Below are 18,754 nucleotides of genomic sequence, written 5' to 3' on the forward strand. Positions count from 1 at the left end.
CACACCATTAAGTTTTCTGAAAATGAAAGAAATGAACTCACCCAACCCCCTCCCAATAGGCCAGGTCCCCGCGTGATCAGTCCTTCAGTACCTGGTCATCTCAGCATGGAGTATGCTGGGTAGTCACAGCCAAATGGGAGCCAGCATGGCTGGACTCAGGGGGATCTGAAAAAGTATAAAACCACTTATGTGCTAAGGATCTCCCTACCTCCCACTCAGCACAATCAATCTACTGGTCTAGTGGATAGGCAAAGAGAAGAAATGAGTGGATGGACACCCACATTAGCAGTATTCAAAGTTTAAGGCAGAGGCCTTTCCTAATGGCCAAATAGGTAAAAAAGTGTTTACAAATGTCTCAATAACACCAAGGCTGAAAGTAAGAAAGTGTATACAATTCTACACTTATTCATTTTTTTTGGCCAGTCCTGGGGCTTGGACTCTGGGCTTGAGCACTGTCCCTGGCTTCTTTTTGCTCGTTAGCACTCTGCCACTTGAGCCACAGCGCCACTTCTGGCCATTTTCTGTATATGTGGTGCTAGGGAATCAAACCCAGGGCCTCATGTATATGAGGCAGGCACTCTTGCCACTAGGCCATATCCCCAGCTCCTCTACACTTATTCTTGTCACCTGAAACATACCAGCACCACCACAAACCTGTCATGCTTCTTGATAAAAATACAGTAAAAAAAAAAAACCTAAAGAACAACGTGTAGCAGCTCAACCAGATGCTGAACTTAGTAATAAGCAGTATAATCTAGGTAGTAAAACCTTAAGTTAAACAGCCTTGGCAATCTATATCCTGATTCTGATGCATGTCGTTTGCTTCACGTAGCATGTTAGAAGTTTCATACAGTGTTCATACAGTGACTTTTTCACAATCACCATGAGTTCATTAAATTTGTTCCTATAAAGTATTTTTAAAGTCTTTTGAAAACAATGTAATTTACTCCTTGGGGTGGGGGGGTTGTTGTGGGACTTGAACTCAGGGCTTGGGTACTATCTCTATGCTCAAGGCTAGCACTTTACCAATTGAGCCACAGCACCACTTGCGGTTTTTGGGTGGTTAATTGGAAATAAAGAGTCTCAGGGGGACTTTGCTCCCCCTGCTGGCTTCAAACACGATCCTTAGATCTCAGCCTCCTGAGTAGCTAAGATTACAGGCATGAGCCACAGGTGCCTGGCTTGTAATTTACTTTTTAAAGTACTTTTGCTCTAAGAAGGTTTCAGGAAAAGGGAAAAGCCTGCTTAAGCAAGCACCACCCACACCCCAAGTAACACCTAAATATTCTGCTTCAAATCTCTTCTAAAGTTCAAGAGCCCAAACTTAAGCTATAAACACTTACTTCATGAAGATGAGTAAAAATAATCTTTTAAATGTGTATTCCTACTAGTAAGACAAAATTACAATTCCATCCTGTGGTTGAATGTGACCTCTCAGAGTGTGTCTGTCCTGTGGTAATTCTACCCAACAGCCAGAGCCTGGGTGCCAGCAGGACATAAGCCCAGTCAAAGCGCAGTCTGAAACACCATGGCCTAACTGACATGTTCCTCAAGAAATAAATTCAACAGCAATATATTATGGAAAATCACAAAACAGTAAGACCGTTCTGTTCAGCAGATTATATTCTAGAAAGAGCTAACAAGACTCACAAACACACCACTACCACCCTGGGCCCTACTCAGGTCACTCAACACTCTTGCACCCTAGAGAATGTTCTACTCTCCCACTTCGGCTCCCTCACCATCAGTTCTTCCCTAGAGCTGCTGCTTCCTCCCTCCAGGCCCTGCCCATCTGTTAGTGATTTTTTTCTGCAACCTAAAAGAGACCACAGAGGAGACAAAGCAACAAGTGGCCAGACCTGTAGGGAGGAGATTAAAAGCATTATTGTTCATATTTTATTATTTAATTCCTTCTACATGACTCAAGAATCCAAAGCACTGGGCTGGGGAGGTGGTTTAGTGATTAGTAGAGTGCCTGCCTAGCATGTATGAAGCCCTGGGTTCAATTCCTCAGTACCACATAAACAGAAAAGGCCAGAAGTGGCGCTGTGGCTCAAGTGGTAAAGTGCTAGCTTTGAGCAAAAAGAAGCCAGGGACAGTGCTCAGGCCCTGAGTCCAAGGCTCAGGACAGGCTAAATAAATAAATGAATGAATAAATGAATGAACAAAATATTTCAAGACTCAAATGTTGTGAAAGTTTAAAGCCCCTTAGAGATGATTTTACATACAAGAACTTCAGTCAGATAGCATTCTGTGTAACAGCTGAAAACTATATCCTCTATGGCAATACAATCATCCTGAACTCAAAATTTCCCCTCATGAAATAAAATATTTAAGCAAAATTTAGTAAATATAGTCAAACTACATAGTTCCATAGAAAATTTAGTCTCATTCTTTAAGAAGCCAACTAATTTGTTTGGTGTTGGTGATGGTTGTGGGCTTGAACTCAGGACCTAGATGCTGTCCCTGAGATTTTTTTACTAAGTCTAGTGCTCTACCACTTTGAGCCACAGTATCACTTCTGGCTTTTCTGGTTAATTATGGAGGTAAGAGTCCCATGCTCCTGCCTGGGCTTGGCTTCAAACAATATCTTCAGACCTCAACCTCCTGACTAGCTAGGATGACAGGTATGAGCCAGTGGGGTTCCACCTAACTCAACTAATCTTTAAGTTTGAATTTTTAAGCAAATAATACAAAGGGCATAACCGACAATGTTTCACTTTCCTAGTATAGGGTAAGAAAACCTGTGACATGCCAAACTATGCCTAGATAGTTTTAACAACATTCTAGAGAAATAGCATTAGTTTCCAATATACTTAGTTATCATAATCGATCTAAGACAATTAAGACAGCTTAATAATATAGCTATGACTAAGATGTCCTTTTTTTCATAAGGAAAAGTGGAACACTGAGAATGTGAAGGCAGAAGGGTGGTGAGTTCAAAGCCAGCCTACATACCTCATCTCAAACAAACAAAAAGATGCTCAGCACTTGCACAGCAATATAAGATCCAGGGTTCAATACCTAAGTACCTCAAAAAACAAAAACTAAACAAGGATATAGTCTGGGCATGTTGGCCCTCTCTCTCTCTCTTTGCAAATCCTAGGGCTTGAACTCAGGGCCTGAGGATTGTCCCTGGCTTCTTTTTGCTCAAGGCTAGCACTCTGCCACTTGAGCCACAGAGCCACTTCTGGCCTTTTCTATATATGTGGTGCTGAGGAATTGAACCCAGGGCTTCATGTACACGAAGTACTCTTGACACTAGGCCATATTCCCAGCCCCTTGGCTCACTCTCATAATCCAGGAACTAGAGGTCCAAACACCAGCAAGACCCTTTCTGAAAAGGGAAAAAAAAAATCCAAGATGTTTTATTTCTTTTCACATTTTCAGTTTGGTTCTAATTACACTAGGCCTCCAATTCTCCTTTGTAAAAATGTTTAATATAAGTCTGGGATCTGGCTCAGTGGCAAAGCGCTTGCCTAGCAAGGGCAACGTCCTGGGTTTGATCCCCAGTACCAAAAAAAGAAAAGACACCAAAAGAAAAAGTATAATATACTTGCCATACAATTTCACTAAAATGCTCTAGAGATCAAATGAAATGATTTAAAAGAAAAAAAAACCACTTAATTTTTCTCAGGAGGGAAATGGTTTGTTTTCTACTAATCCATCACACAAAGTAATAGACATTTCAGGTTTTTATCAAAGTGGCCAATGTATTTGATCATCTTGCTTGATACACAAAACCAGTTTTCACTCACAGCCAGTTGTGGTGGCACATACCTGTAAATCCCAGCACCCAGGAGGCTGTGACTGTGACTTAAGAGTTCTAGCATACACAAGGCCTAGGATTCAATCTCTAGCATGGGGGAGTTCGAGGCCAGCCTGTGCTATGTAGCAACACTTTATCTCAAGAAAATAAAATCTAGGCTGGGAATGTGGTCTAGTGATAAGTGTGCTTGCCTAGCATGCATGAAGTCCTGGGTTCGATTCCTCAGCACCACAAATACAAAAACACCTAAAAAGGGCGCTGTGGCTCAAGTGGTAGAGTGCTAGCCACGGACAGTGCTCAGGCCCTGAGTCCAAGCCCCAGGACTGGCAAAAAAAAAAAAAGAAAAAAAAGAAAAGAAAATTTAGTCAGGTGCTGGTGGCTCACTCCCGTAATCCTACTCAGGAGCAAAGTCCATGAGACTCTTATCTCTATTAACTACTAGAAAACCAGAAGAGGAGCTATGGCTCAAAGTAGTAGAGCACTAGCCTTGAACACAAAAGCTGGATGCAGGTGGCTCATGCCTATAATCCTAGCTATTCAGGAGGCTGAGATCTGAGGATCACAATTTAAAGCCAGCTGGGGCAGGAAAGTCTGTGGGACATTTACCTCCAATTAATCATCAAAAAGCCAGAAGTAAAACTGTGGCTCAAGAGGAAGAGTATTAGCCTTGAGCACAAAAGCACAGGGACAGCACCAAAGCTGGGTGGTGGTGGTGGGCAATCAAGTAAGACAAAATAAATAAAATATAATATAAAATAAGAGAAGAAATTTTCAAAAGGATCCAAAGCGAAACAAGCACAAGTATATATTTTTCATTTTGCAACTATACAAACACAGAGGGCTGACTCAAGTGGTAGAACACATGCCCAGCAGGTGCCCTGAGTTCAAACTTCAGTTAATCATACCAATTATTCCAGTAAAAAAATTAAATCAAACTAAGGGAACTAGATAAAAGTTGGCCTCTCTTCTTTTTAACCTCACATCACAGCCTATAGAAAATGATTTAATTTCATACCTGGAATATATTTCATATATTGCTCCCTATCTGGAAACCTTAATTTTAAAAATCTGCTATGAGTCTAACCCTGTTGGAAGGCACTAGAGAAAATAATCTTGTCTAACAGCGCTTTATTCAGCAATCCAAAAGTTAATAGTGACCTTACCTTATATGGATCAAGTAAAAAGTCATTGAATTTGCTAGGCAGAGAATATTTCTTCACCAATTCATCTTCTACCACCCAAGGTGCATTTTCTCCAGTGCCAGCTCGCAAGGCGTTGTGCCGTATAAAGTACCGGACTATCTCCTTATTTGGTGGGCGCTCTGTACGAATCAAGCTGTCTGCTGGCACGTTGCTAATGATCTAGGTGAACAAATACAAAAAACTCATCACTGAGATAGGAAGCAATTATTAACCCATGCAAACAAAAATGTCCTACCCAGAAAAATCACAATTCCATGGAGTTATAAATCGGATAGCAGAAAAAGCAGACTAATTTCCAGCAATAGGAAAACATGTCAATTAAAAATGTCTAGTAATTTTTTAATGTATTTTCTACTCAATACTTATAAACAAACAACACACCAATATGAAGACAAAAGACAGAAAAGCAGCATGTTTTAACTAGTTACCTGCTGAATGAGGGAAAGAAATTATTGTATTTAACAATATCTAACTTCGGGGGGGCTGGGAATATGGCCTAGTGGCAAGAGTGCCACATGAAGCCCTGGGTTCGATTCCTCAGCACCACATACATAGAAAATGGCCAGAAGTGGCGCTGTGGCTCAAGTGGTAGAGTGCCTTGAGCAAAAAGAAGCTCAGGGACAGTGCTCAGGCCCTGAGTCCAAGGCCCAGGACTGGCAAAAAGAAAAATAATATCTAACTTTGAAGAGACCCTGACATGTTTTAGGATCACTAAGCAAAGTCAGAACAGAATGAGATTTGTCAACATTCTGAGGTGGAAAAAAAGGAAAGAGGCCAAAGAACTGGGTTAAAATAATCATTTACTTATTTACTACCTCCAGAGTGCTAACAGGGACAGTTCAAATTTCTCGGGTCTCAGCTGCTTCTCCTGTGAAAGGGTTTTTATGAGTAACCCATGATGCAAGTGGCTTCCACATCCCAATTCTCTACTCAATCTTTCCAACAATGAAACAAGGATTCCTTCTAAGCCTTGGAAAATCATGTCCTATTTCTCAAATACAAGACATGATCAATGAAATATAGTTTATATTCCATTAAGAAAGAAGTTCTTCCGAACTGATTTTAAAATGTATCTCATTCTGGACATATTATAAAAATACAAACCAAGATGGGAGCTAGTGGCTCAAGCTTATAATACTAACTACTTAGGAAACTGTGCTAAGGATTTTGGGTAGAAGTCTGTGAGATTCTTGTCTCCAATTAACTAGCAAAAAAGCCAAAAGTTGGGAGGGGGCTATGAGGGACAAGGTAACAAACAGTACAAGAAATGTATCCAATGCCTAACGTATGAAACTGTAACCTCACTGTACATCAGTTTGATAATAAAAATTTGAAAAAAAAAAAGCCAAAAGTGGTAGAGAATCAGCCTTGAAACCAAATGAGAATGAAAGGCTTGAGTTCAAGCCCCAATAATTGGCACAAGAAAAAAAAATTATATACATACACTGTGCTTAGCACGCAAAGTGTCCTAGGTTTGAGCCCTACACACACACAAAAAAATGAAAAATACAAAAATTAGCCAGGAATAATGGCATATGCCTGTAATCAAAGCACTCAACAGACAGGGGCCAGGAGGATCTAGTGACAAAGACCAGTCGGCAGTGCACAGTGAGACTCTGTTCCAAAAAAGTATGAGCTGGGCTATAGTTCAATGAGCATCTGCTTAGCATGTGCATGGCTCTAGTTTTCATACTTTTTTTTAAGGAAAGGGAGAACAAAATCAACAGAACATAGCATTATGTTTTTAAGGATATTTACTATTAGTAGGTTATTATTGGTTATTCCCTATTAAAGCACTAATTAGAGATGGTTCATCATCTGAGTGTATTCACATTGCAAATTGCTTTCAACTGGGAAAAGTTAGACAGTTTAACTACTAGGAACTTGTCATTCTGAGGTACTGGAATTTGAACTCAGGGCCTCATGTTTGATAGGTAAGTCATTCTGTCAGCCCCTTTTAGATTATTTTATTTTATTTTTTTGCCCGTCCTGGGGCTTGAGCACTGTCCATGACTACTTCTTGCTCAAGGCTAGCACTCTACCACTTGAGCCACAGCGCCACTTTTGGCTGATTCTCTTTATGTGGTGCTGAGGAATCGAACCTTGGGCTTCACATGCTGGCCAGCACTCTACCACTAAGCCACATTCCCAGCCCCTGTGGTTATCTTCTGATGTCTAGCCATTGCTTAACAGGGCATCTTGCAAATTTTCATGCTTTGGCCAGCAGGAATATGGGCTTCAACCACTATGTTTGGCAAGAAATTTTACAAACTGAGTTACAAGTTTAAATATGCTGGGCACTGGTGGATCATTCCTGTACTCCTAGCTAATTAGGAGGCTGAGTTCTGAAGACTGAAGCTGAAAGCCAACACGGGCAGGAAAATCCATGAGATTCTTTATCTTCAATTCATGTCCAGAAAACCTGCGGTGAAGCTGTAGCCCAAAGAGCAGAGGTCTAGCCTAGAGTGAAAAACCTCAGGGACAGTACCCACTCCCTGAGCTCAAGCCCCAAAACCGACCAAAAAATAAAGTTCCAAGTGTAAAATTTTTCTTTTTTCTCTTTTCTTTTTTTGATGATACTAAGGAATGAACCAGGGTCTCCAAATTTTTTTCCCTTAGATTTGAGTAACCTCTACAAAGGAAAAGCATACTATCTCCTAGGGAAGAAATATATAAATAATTAAAGGATACAACTAGAAAGTTATTTAAAATTTATGTTACAAAGACATTTCATTCATTATGTTTCTTTAAGCTCATTTTCTTCAAGAAAACCAACATCATAACATTTTTCTAATATCTAAGATTCTTGAAGTAACCAACTGACCTTATCTTCATTTTGCAGTTTCACATCGTATTTGTGAGGCAAAAACTTTGGAGGAGCCCATTTCCTTTCTCCTTTTTTTAACGAAGTAGGAAGTTTCCGTGGAGACCTGCGAGCTCTGTCATCTAGCCACATCAATAGAAAATTAGTGGGGGGAAAAGAATTATTTTGATTCTATCCATTCACTCATGAAAAATCATCTTAACCCTTGACTTTGCCCCAGGTAGGGAGAACAGAGTCTTAATTTGCTTTCTTGATATTTAAGCTGCATTGTCAATCATAATGAACAAAATCTTGTGTTGGTTCATAAATGTATACATTGTTTCAAAAAGATTTGTGTGCAATAAAATAACCAGCATCTCCTCTAAGGACAGCTATCATCATACATACTGATACTCTCTCGCCTTCCTTCATCCTCTTTCACTAATGCCTCCTTCTTTGGGTGGTCCTGGGCAATTTGACTGGAATTCTCTTTGTCGCTTGATGGAGAATCGCAGGTGCCATCAGATTTCTTCTCAGTGATGTCTTCATTGACTTTCTCCAAAGGATGAATCTTCACAATCTTCACCTTGAGCATTTTCTCCTTTCCAATCTGTATAGGTAACAAGAAACCAGAGATATCTAGTAAATAAGAAAAGGACGTTTAGGGGCTGGGGATATGGCCTAGTGGCAAGAGGGCTTGCCTTGTATACATGAGGCCCTGGGTTTGATTCCCCAGCACCACATATACAGAAAATGGCCAGAAGTGGCGCTGTGGCTCAAGTGGCAGGGTGCTAGCCTTGAGCAAGAAGAAGCCAGGGACAGTGCTCAGGCCCTGAGACCAAGCTCCAGGACTGGCCAAAAAAAAAAAAAAAAAAAAAAAAAGAAAAGGACGTTTAAATCAATCATTGAGAATATGTGAGGCAATACACATTTCTTATCACCTAACCTTCACTGAAACATTGAAACTCAGTCTTATAGGCCAATATATGACATTTTAAAAAATATGCCCCCTTAGGCTGGGAATGTGGTTTAGTGTTTGAATGCTTGCCTAGCATGCATGAAGTCCTGAGTTTGATTCCTCAGTACCACATAAGCAGAAAAGGCTGGTGCTGTGGCTCAAGTGGCAGAGTGCTAGCCTTGAGCAAAAAGAAGCCAGGGACATTGCTCAGGCTCTAAGTTTAAGCACCAGGACTGGCAGAAATTAATTAAATTAGAACACACACAGGGCTGGGAATATGGCCTACTGGTAAAGTGCCCGCCCCATATACATGAAGCCCTGGGTTCGATTCCTCAGCACCACATATATACAAAAAAGCTGGAAGTGGAGCTGTGGCTCAAGAGGTAGAGTGCTAGCCTTGAGCAAAAAGTAAGACAGGGACAATGCTCAGGCCCTGAGTCCATGCCCCAAGACTGGCAACAAAAACAAAGCAAACAAACACACACACACAAACGAACGCACACACTCACTCACACCTCCCCCCAACAATTTGTGGGCAGGGACAGGAGGGGGAAACTGGGTAAAAGTGAAGAAAGGGGGCTGGGGATATAGCCTAGTGGCAAGAGTGCCTGCCTCGGATACACGAGGCCCTAGGTTCGATTCCCCAGCACCACATATACAGAAAACGGCCAGAAGCGGCGCTGTGGCTCAAGTGGCAGAGTGCTAGCCTTGAGCAGGAAGAAGCCAGGGACAGTGCTCAGGCCCTGAGTCCAAGGCCCACGACTGGCAAAAAAAAAAAAAAAAAGTGAAGAAAGGGGTGACAGTGCCCAAATAAGAAATATACTCATTACCTGACTTATAAAACAGTAACCCCTCTTAATAACACCTTAATAATCATAAAATTATATTTAAAAAATATTCCTCAGGGACTGGGAATGTGGCTTAGTGGTAGAGTGCTTGCCTACCATGCACGGAGCCCAGGGTTTGATTCCTCAGCACCATATAAACAGAAAAAGCTGGAAGTGGTGCTGTGGCTCAAGAGGTAGAGTATAGGCCTTGAACAAAAAGAAGCCAGGGACAGTGCTCAGGTCCTGAGTCCAAGCTCCAGGACTGGCAAAACAAAACAGAAAAGTAACAAAAAAATGTTCCTCAGGGCTGAGACTGTGGCTTAGTGGTAGAGTGCTTACTTAGCATGTATGAAGCCCTGGGTTCAATTCCTCAGTACCACATAGGCAGAAAAAGCCAAAAAGTGGTGCTATGGCTCAAGTGGTAAAATGTCCCTCAGAATCATACATTCTGTAACTTTTGGAAAATGGCTTTTTTCCTTCAACATATTCCTCTGAAAAACCAATCAAGTTGTTCCAAGTATCCATAGTTTGTTCCCTTTAACAGCTAAGTAATCTTTCATGATATAGATGTGTTTAGCCAGTAATCTACTGAAGGGTTTATGCCATATCCTGACTAGTACAAATAAAGTTATGATAAATATTTGTCTAAAATTAAAAAAAAAGCCCCCAGCCGGCTATTGATAGCTCACACCTGTCATCCCAGACGCTCAGGAGGCTGAGATCTGAGGATGACAGTCCAAAGCCAGCCCAGACAGGAAAATCCGTGAGACTCATCTCCAAGTAACCTCCAGAAAACTTTAAGTGGTGCTGTGGCACAGCGGTAGAACCTTGAGCTCTTGAAGAGCGAAGTGACAGTGCCCAAGCCCAGAGTTCAAGCCCCATGACCAACATTTTTTTTAAAGTCCTCCCCTGCTAAGAAAAAAAGGAGTTTTAAGAAGTAGATTAGTCTCAAGAAGGTAAATTAAACTGGGCGCCTGTTTCTCATGCCTGTAATCATAGCCACTGAGGAGGCTGAGATCTGAGAATCACAGTTCAAACAGGTGAGACTCTTATCTCTAGTTAACCAAAATCAGAAGTGGTGCTATGGTTCAAAGTGGTAAGGTGCTAGCCTTGAGCCAAAGAGCCCAGGGACAGCACCCAGGCTGAGTTCAAGTCAGTAAGCCCAGCCATGTGGGAGGCAGAGATCAGGAGGTCTGAGGTCACCCTTAGGTATATCAGCCTTTAAATAGAGCACTATATTCCATTTCATACGGTAAATTTTTTTAGTGGGAGAGGTACTAGGTCTTAAACTTAGGACTTTCTGGGCTGGGGATATAGCCTCGTGGCAAGAGTGCCTGCCTCGGATACACGAGGCCCTAGGTTCGATTCCCCAGCACCACATATACAGAAAACGGCCAGAAGCGGCGCTGTGGCTCAAGTGGCAGAGTGCTAGCCTTGAGCGGGAAGAAGCCAGGGACAGTGCTCAGGCCCTGAGTCCAAGGCCCAGGACTGGCCAAAAAAAAACAAAAAACTTAGTACTTTCCACTTGCTAGGGAGGTGCTCTACAATTGAAGCTGCACACCACCTTTTCTGCTTTATTTTCTGGCTAGCCTATGTCCAGAACTACCTGGACCAAGAATCTATGCCTATAGCATAAATACACCAGCTTTTTATTGGTTGAAATGGCATTTCCAAATCTCTTAGCAGACTCAAAGCCCCCTGTTCAATCCTCAGCACTACATACATACACTAAAAATAACAAACTTATGGTTTTGTTTTGATCGTTTCTTCTTTTCTATTCTAATTTTTGCTCTGACTTTCATCACCTTCCATTTGTTCTGGGTTTAATTTGCTTTTCTTTTACTTAACTATGAGGTCAAAATCAAGGATTCCAGCCTTTCCAGTTTTATGTAATTTTTCCTAAAGCACTGCACAAGCTTTAATATATTTTATTTACACCTCCACTCTTCCCACTTCACTTTGTGTTACACAGGAGGACCTACCTTCAGTGGCCTACCCCAAAAAGCTACCTTACCTGCTACATCTGGTGAGCTCAACTCATCAGTAGACAGTCAAATTGTAGATGAAAAGTGAGGTTACGGTATTTGTTATTTACTATCTTGAATACTTAACAGGTTGGTTTACCAATATATTCTTCAACAACTGCAGCCACTCTCTTCTACTTGCCCTTCTATTCCTTTCTCTTGGTTCCTTGGGGTTTAAAAACAGAAATCTGGGGCTGGGGATATGGCCTAGTGGCAAGAGTGCCTGCCTCGGATACACGAGGCCCTAGGTTCGATTCCCCAGCACCACATATACAGAAAACGGCCAGAAGCGGCACTGTGGCTCAAGTGGCAGAGTGCTAGCCTTGAGCGGGAAGAAGCCAGGGACAGTGCTCAGGCCCTGAGTCCAAGGCCCAGGACAGCCCCCCCCCCCCAAAAAAAAAAAAAAAAAAAACAGAAATCTGCAGGGCTGAAAATGTGGCTTAGTGGCAGAGTGCTTGCCTAGCATGTATGAAGCCCTGGGTTCAATTCCTCAGTACCACATAAATAGAAAAAGCTGGAAATGTCACTGTGGCTGAAGTGGTAGAGTGCTAGCCTTGAGCAAAAGAAGCTCAGGGACAATGTGCAGGCTCTGAGTTCAAGCCCCAGGACTGGTAAAAAAAGAAAAGGAAAAACAAATACACCCCCCTACCCCCGCCTCCTGCTATCTCCTTACCACCAACAGCTACCAGGCTCTTAACCTATACTAAGTTTTCCTACTCTCCAGTCAGGCTGTTATCTGAAGTCAACAGTCCCACTGTATCACTTGGGCTGGGAACATGACTTGGTGGTAGAGTGCTTGCCTAGCATGCCTGAAGCCCTGGGTTTGATTTCTCAGCACCACATAAACAGAAAAGGTCAGAAGTGGTGCTGTGGCACAAGAGGTAAAGTGCTAGCCTTGAGCAAAAAGAAGCCAGAGACAGTGCTCAGGCCAAGTCCCAAGCCCAGGGCTGGCAAAAAAAAAGGGGGGGGGGGGCGGTGTGGTGGTGGAAAAATCAATTATATCATTTAAGAAAGCCTCAAACCTGGGCGCAGGTGGCTCACACCACCTACTACTACGCCACCTAGCTACTCAGGAGGCTGAGATCTGAGGACTGCAGGTTCAATGCTAGCCCAGGCAGAAAAATCCCTAAAACTCTTATCTTCAAGAAACTACTCAGAAAAGGCTGTTAGTGGTGCTATGGCTCAAGTGGTAGACCTTTGAGCACACTCAGGAACAGTGCCCAGAGGCCTTGAGTATGAGCCCCACAACTGACCCCCCCCAAAAAATAAATAAGTAATCTCAGACATTACAAATAAAGAGGAAAGTAACTCAATACAAGCAGTCAGAGCAAATGAATGGAACATTCATGAAGCCCTGGGTTCGATTCCTCAGTACACAGGAGTATACCAGGAGTGGCGCTAAGGCTCAAGTGGTAGAGTTCTGGCCTTGAGCAAAAGAAGCCCAGGGATAGTGCCTAGGCCCTGGGTTCAAGCCCCAGGACTGGCAAAAAAAAAAAAAAAAAATTGGTTCCCTTTCTCCTAAACCCTACCTCAGGCTTTCACAAGATTATATAAGGACTTGGGGCTGGGGATATGGCCTAGTGGCAAGAGAGCTTGCCTCGTATACATGAGGCCCTGGGTTCGATTCCCCAGCACCACATATACAGAAAACGGCCAGAAGTGGCGCTGTGGCTCAAGTGGCAGAGTGCTAGCCTTGAGCAAAAAGGAAGCCAGGGACAGTGCTCAGGCCCTGAGTCCAAGGCCCAGGACTGGCCAAAAAAAAAAAAAAAAAAAAAAAAGATTATATAAGGACTGCCTTAGTGTTATTTTGTAGCTATTTGGGCTAGAAAATTAATAAACATATTTAAGAGCTTAGTGGTAGAGGGCAGAGTGCTTGCCCAGTATGCAAGTGTTTAGATTTAATCTCTAACACTTCAAAAACAGAAAACTCAAAAATTGATTTCAATGGCCTAATAAAGTTATAAAAAACAAATTTTAAGTGGAAAAAAGACAATTTATTCATCATTACTAGGAAGACAGATTAGATATACCTGGAAGTATTTTAAACAAGTATAAACAATATTTCAAAAAAAAAAAAAACCGGGCTGGGGATATGGCCTAGTGGCAAGAGTGCCTGCCTCATATACATGAGGCCCTGGGTTTGATTCCCCAGCACCACATATGCAGAAAATGGCCAGAAGTGGCGCTGTGGCTCAAGTGGCAGAGTGCTAGTCTTGAGCAGAAGGAGACCAGGGATGGTGCTCAGGCCCTGAGTCCAAGCCCCAGGACTGGCCAAAACAAAAAACAAAAATAATGAAATAATCAAAAAATAAAACAAGGATGCACAAGTACAGAGCATAGCAAAAATCACAACACTAAATGTTCCCACTAGGCTACTAGGGCTAAGGGGTGTGCAAGTGATAATACAACTTGCATAGCAAGTGCAAGGCTCTGGGTTTAATCCCAAGGGAAGGAGGAGAGGAGGGGAAGAAAGGAGGAGGGATCAGGGGAAAAAAAGGAAAGCCCCACTAACAACACAGTCCTTTTTTTTTTGGCCAGTCCTGGGGGCCACAGCACCACTTCTGGCTTTTTCACATAGTGCTGAGGAATCAAACCCAGGGCTTCATGTATACTAGGCAAGCATTCTACCACTAGGCCACATTCCCAGCACCAACTTGGTCCTTTTTTTTGTACTGGTCCTAGGGCTTGAACTTAGGATGTGGGCACTGTCGCTTAGCCTTTCTACCCAAGGCTAATGCTCTACCACTTGAGCCACAGCTTTACTTCTGGCTTTTTTGGGGAATCAACTGGGGATAAGAGCCTCACAAGACTTTCCTACCCCTGATCCCTAGATCTCAGCCTCCTGAGTAGCTAGGTACAGGCATGAGCCACCAGTGCCCAGCTAGTCGTTCAGATATGTAACATTAAGTAAAGCAGACTTCAAGAATAACCCAATTAAGGAGCTGGGTGCCAGTACCTCGTGCCTGTAATCCTAGCTATTCAGGGGTCTGAGATCTGAGGGTCGAGGTTCAAAGCTAGCCAGAGCAGGAAAGGCTGTCAGACTCATTTCCAATTAACCTCCAGAAAACCAGAAGTAGCCTTGTGGCTCCAAGTCATAGAGTACAAAAAAGAGCTGAGGGACAGCGCCCTGGCTCCAAGTTCAACCCCCACAACCAACAAAAACAAAAAAGAATCAAACCAATTTCTTATGCCCAGACAGAATTGCAGTCTATAATCCTCCCTGGAGGCGCTAACTCTGATCCTCACTGAATCAAATCATAGAAGGAAAGCAGGCACCTACCTCAAAGTCACACTCTTCTCCCACAGCGTATTTGGTCATGATTTCCAACCAAGCAGTATCTACTAGCTTCTCCAAGGAGGCAGTGTTATGGTGAACCATCTCCAGAACAAGTTTCTCATACCACGTAGGGAACTCCTCTTTTAAACTAAAGAAACAGATGATGGTCAGTTACCAAGAAAATGCCAAGACCAAACCATAAAAAAAAAAAAAAACCTCCACAGCAACTCAACAATTTTTTATGACTAGGCTTTTTAGAGCATTTTTAGGGGGGAGAGGAAGGAAAAGTCCCATAACAAAAAAAACATTTCTTTAACAAATATACCCAAGTCCCTGAGAATGTAGGTAGGTGGTCAAGTGGTGTAGTTTTTGCCTACCTAGAACAAAGGTCCCAATTTTAAATTCTAGTACTGGAAAAACAAAAACAACAACACTTGGAGATAAAAACTTTAACATGGTAAGGTGCATCAGGCCTTTCCAAGGAACTGTATAGTTGTTATTCAGTTAGAACCAAGAGTTAGTCAAATTCCCTTCATCCTTCTATCTTGACTAATGCCAGGCCCCAGACCAGAACACTATGTTAGTCTACAGACTTATTAACTAAGCCAACTAAAATCATGTTCCTCTATTCATCATTCACTGAATTAAATACGAACACCTCATGTTGTTCTTGACAATTTGGCACAAATTGCCCCCCGTGTGTCTAACATCATCATGTTCAGTGTTTTAAAACTTTCCCTGATCCCTCTAGGCTAGTGTTTCTTTTTTCTTTATTGCCAGTCCTGAGGCTTGAACTCAGGGCCTGAGCACTGTGGCTGCCTTCTTTTTGCTCAGGGCTAGCACTCTACCACTTGAACCACAGCACCACTTCCGGCCTTTTCTGATGATGTGGTGCTGAGGAATCGGGTTCAGTGCTTCGTGCATGCTAGTCAAGCACTCTACCACTATGCCACATTCCCAGCTAGGCTAGTGGCTAGGCTAGTGTTTCTAGCCCCTAAATTCCCAGTCTTATCTTCCTGCATGTAGAATGCAATAGCTTTCTTTATGAAGCTCCATTCTCTAACTTGTTCTAACAGCTCATTATTGACTCTCTCTGGGTTTTTCAGATATATGACTACATGATCACACTTCATGTTATCATAGCCAACCTCTTCCTTTTATTTTTTGGGCCAGCCCTGGGGCTTGGACTCAGGGGCTGAGCACTGTCCCTGGCTTCTTTTTGCTCAAGGCCAGCACTCTACCACTTGAGCCACAGAGACATTTCTGGCTTTTTCTGTTGAAGTGGTGTTGAGGAATTGAACCCAGGGCTTCATGCATGCTAGACAAACACTCTACCAATAAGCCACATTCCCAGTCCTTCCTTACCACTCTTTACATACTTTAGCTTATTGGACTTAGCAGTGGTATCTTCTTTTGCACAGAATTTCCACACATATACCTTTTTATCCCAAAAACTCATCTAGAGAGGGTGGCATTATCTTTCTCTACAGAGAGCAAACAGTAAGAACTTATACAACACTGTGCTAGGTAACACTTTACTTTAGAAAGTATGAAAGGTAAAGAAATGGAAAAGGAACCCCTCTGTATATAACCTGTTTTGTTTTATTTTGTCATAGGGTTTGAACTCAGGGCCTTGGCACTGTCCCTAAGCATTTCCGCTCAAGGCTAGTGCTTTACCAACTTCGAGCTGCAGTGCCACTTCCAGTTTTCTGGTTAACTGGAGATGAGTCTCATGGTCTTTCCTGCTCAGGCTAGCTTTGAACCGTAATCTTCAGATCTCAACCTCCTAACCTATAATTGCAGACATGAGCCACCAGTGCCCAGTTTGTATTATAACCTTTATAATAATGACAACAAAAAAGAAATAGAAAAGAGAAGAAAAACAAGGGGCTGGGTACTCTTTTCAGACATGATCTCAACTCCTCAAAGCTGTGTGCAGTGGTAAAGGCCTATCATCCTAAACCACATGGGAGGCCAAGATTGGAAGGACCAAGGTGCCAGGCCAGTATATGAGACTCCATCTCCAGAGAAGAGGCCATTCACCGTGGTGTTCACTGGTGATCCTAGCAATGAAAACAGGAAGCCTAGGGATCACATGAGCTGGGCAAGCAAGGGTCCTAAGCTCACACCCCAGTGACATCTAAAAAAATGTTGCTTTCTAGAAAAAGTTGTCCATCCCCTGGTTTAGGTGCATATAAACAGATACACATGTACTCATGAATGGATGTATATTGTTTTTGCATACATTTGTCACGCATATAAAATATAAATGACTAATCCAAGAGACTCAACCAAAGAAAAAACAGGTGCTAGATCGAGCCCTGACCAATTGCCATTACCAGAATCCCTGCAGAAGGACAGAACAGTATTAGACCACTAAATTCTGCCCTTATATAGCACAGACGGCAGTGCTTACCTGCTTATCAAGTTAGTAAGAAAAAAGCATTTTCTCCAAATTCTAAGAGTACCATCCCTAGTTTCTACTTTTTTTGGTTTTGTTCTTCTAAGATAGTGCCTCATTATGTAGCCCGGGCTGGCCTTGAACTCATAATCATCCTGCCTGCTTCTTGAATGCTAAGAGTACAGAAGGCACTACTTGCCTCTATTTCCCAAATTCTGAGTATTTTCTTTGATAATCTACCTGATACTTTGAGAAAACAAATTTTAAGACTCACAACCCAACCTCCCAGCCTAGAAAAGCAATCCTCAAAGTTGTGTACTTCTATGTGGAAAATGAACTCAATTTGTGGGTGGGGACGGGAGGGAAAAACTGGGAGAGAGCAAAGGAAGGAGTGACACTATCCAAAAAGAAATGTACTCATTACCTGACTTATGAAACTATAACTTCTCTGTATGTCACCTTTACAATAATAAATACACACACAGACACAGACACAGACACACACACACCCCCTATAGTTTTGACAGCTTCTGTGAGCTTGTATGTTTAGAATCACTTTTGCAGAGCATTTACAAGGTAAAAAGTACAGAGCAAGAACACTCAAGGGTCTGGGAATACGGCCTAGTGGCCGTAGCAGCACATATGGCAGAATGTTAGCCTTGAGCAAAAAGAAGCTGGAGACAGTGATCAGGCCCTGAGTTCAAGGCCCACGACTGGCAAAAAATAAAAATAAATAAAAATAAAAAAACCCACAACACTCAAAGGCTTGGCCAATACCTAGTACATGCATTCATAAAACCATATTGCACACACATTGCTATTAGCAAAATGCTTCTAAGCCAAGCCAAGGCACCCATACATCAACACAGCACACTAAATATAATGTACTTCAGAGTATATATGCCCCCACAAATTTAAATACAAATATGGCTTCATTGTTGATATTTCCCCTCTCCTAACAAGGTGAAGATGGTGCCAGAGAGCAATGCCCATTACTCACAGTTCAGCCACTTCCTGTTCTTCCTCCCAGGCCTCCTTGTGTGTGAGCTGACTGCTTCCAGTACTCTTACATGTCCAAATACGCTCACTGTACCTTTCCAAGCGGGCTTCATACTCTCTGTCAGCAGTGGCTCAGGAAAATATGCAAGCGACAAACACAACCAATCCATCCTCATTAAATACTTAGCTACAGAAAAGATCTATAATGTTCTTTCCCTAATATACAGCAACAGAAGAAAAAATGGAATCCTGGTTTTTAAGTGACAAGCCTAAAACCAAATTAAGATTAAAGTATAGGAATGGTTTGTCATTTTAATAACTATTAGTATTTTAGTACAAATGAAATATTCTTTTTTTTTTTTTTGGCCAGTCCTGGGGCTTGGACTCAGGGCCTGAGCACTGTCCCTGGCTTCTTTTTGCTCAAGGCTAGCACTCTGCCACTTGAGCCACAGTGCCACTTCTGGCCGTTTTCTGTATATGTGGTACTGGGGAAT

General features: G+C 42.3%; 1 protein-coding gene across 1 annotated transcript in view; it reads right to left on the reverse strand.

The window, feature by feature from the left end:
- Positions 1-18,754, reverse strand: part of Baz1b (bromodomain adjacent to zinc finger domain 1B) — a 59,883-nt gene that overhangs the window by 31,327 nt on the left and 9,802 nt on the right. The window contains exons 2-6 of the mRNA XM_048369077.1: positions 18,262-18,378; positions 14,864-15,008; positions 8,183-8,384; positions 7,796-7,917; positions 4,933-5,130 (exon numbers count right to left, since the gene is read on the reverse strand). Of these exons, the coding sequence (XP_048225034.1) occupies positions 4,933-5,130; positions 7,796-7,917; positions 8,183-8,384; positions 14,864-15,008; positions 18,262-18,378 (784 nt within the window). The remainder of the gene's footprint in view (positions 1-4,932; positions 5,131-7,795; positions 7,918-8,182; positions 8,385-14,863; positions 15,009-18,261; positions 18,379-18,754) is intronic.

The sequence above is a fragment of the Perognathus longimembris genome, chromosome 1, assembly GCF_023159225.1.
Source record: "Perognathus longimembris pacificus isolate PPM17 chromosome 1, ASM2315922v1, whole genome shotgun sequence".
NCBI lineage: Eukaryota > Metazoa > Chordata > Mammalia > Rodentia > Heteromyidae > Perognathus > Perognathus longimembris.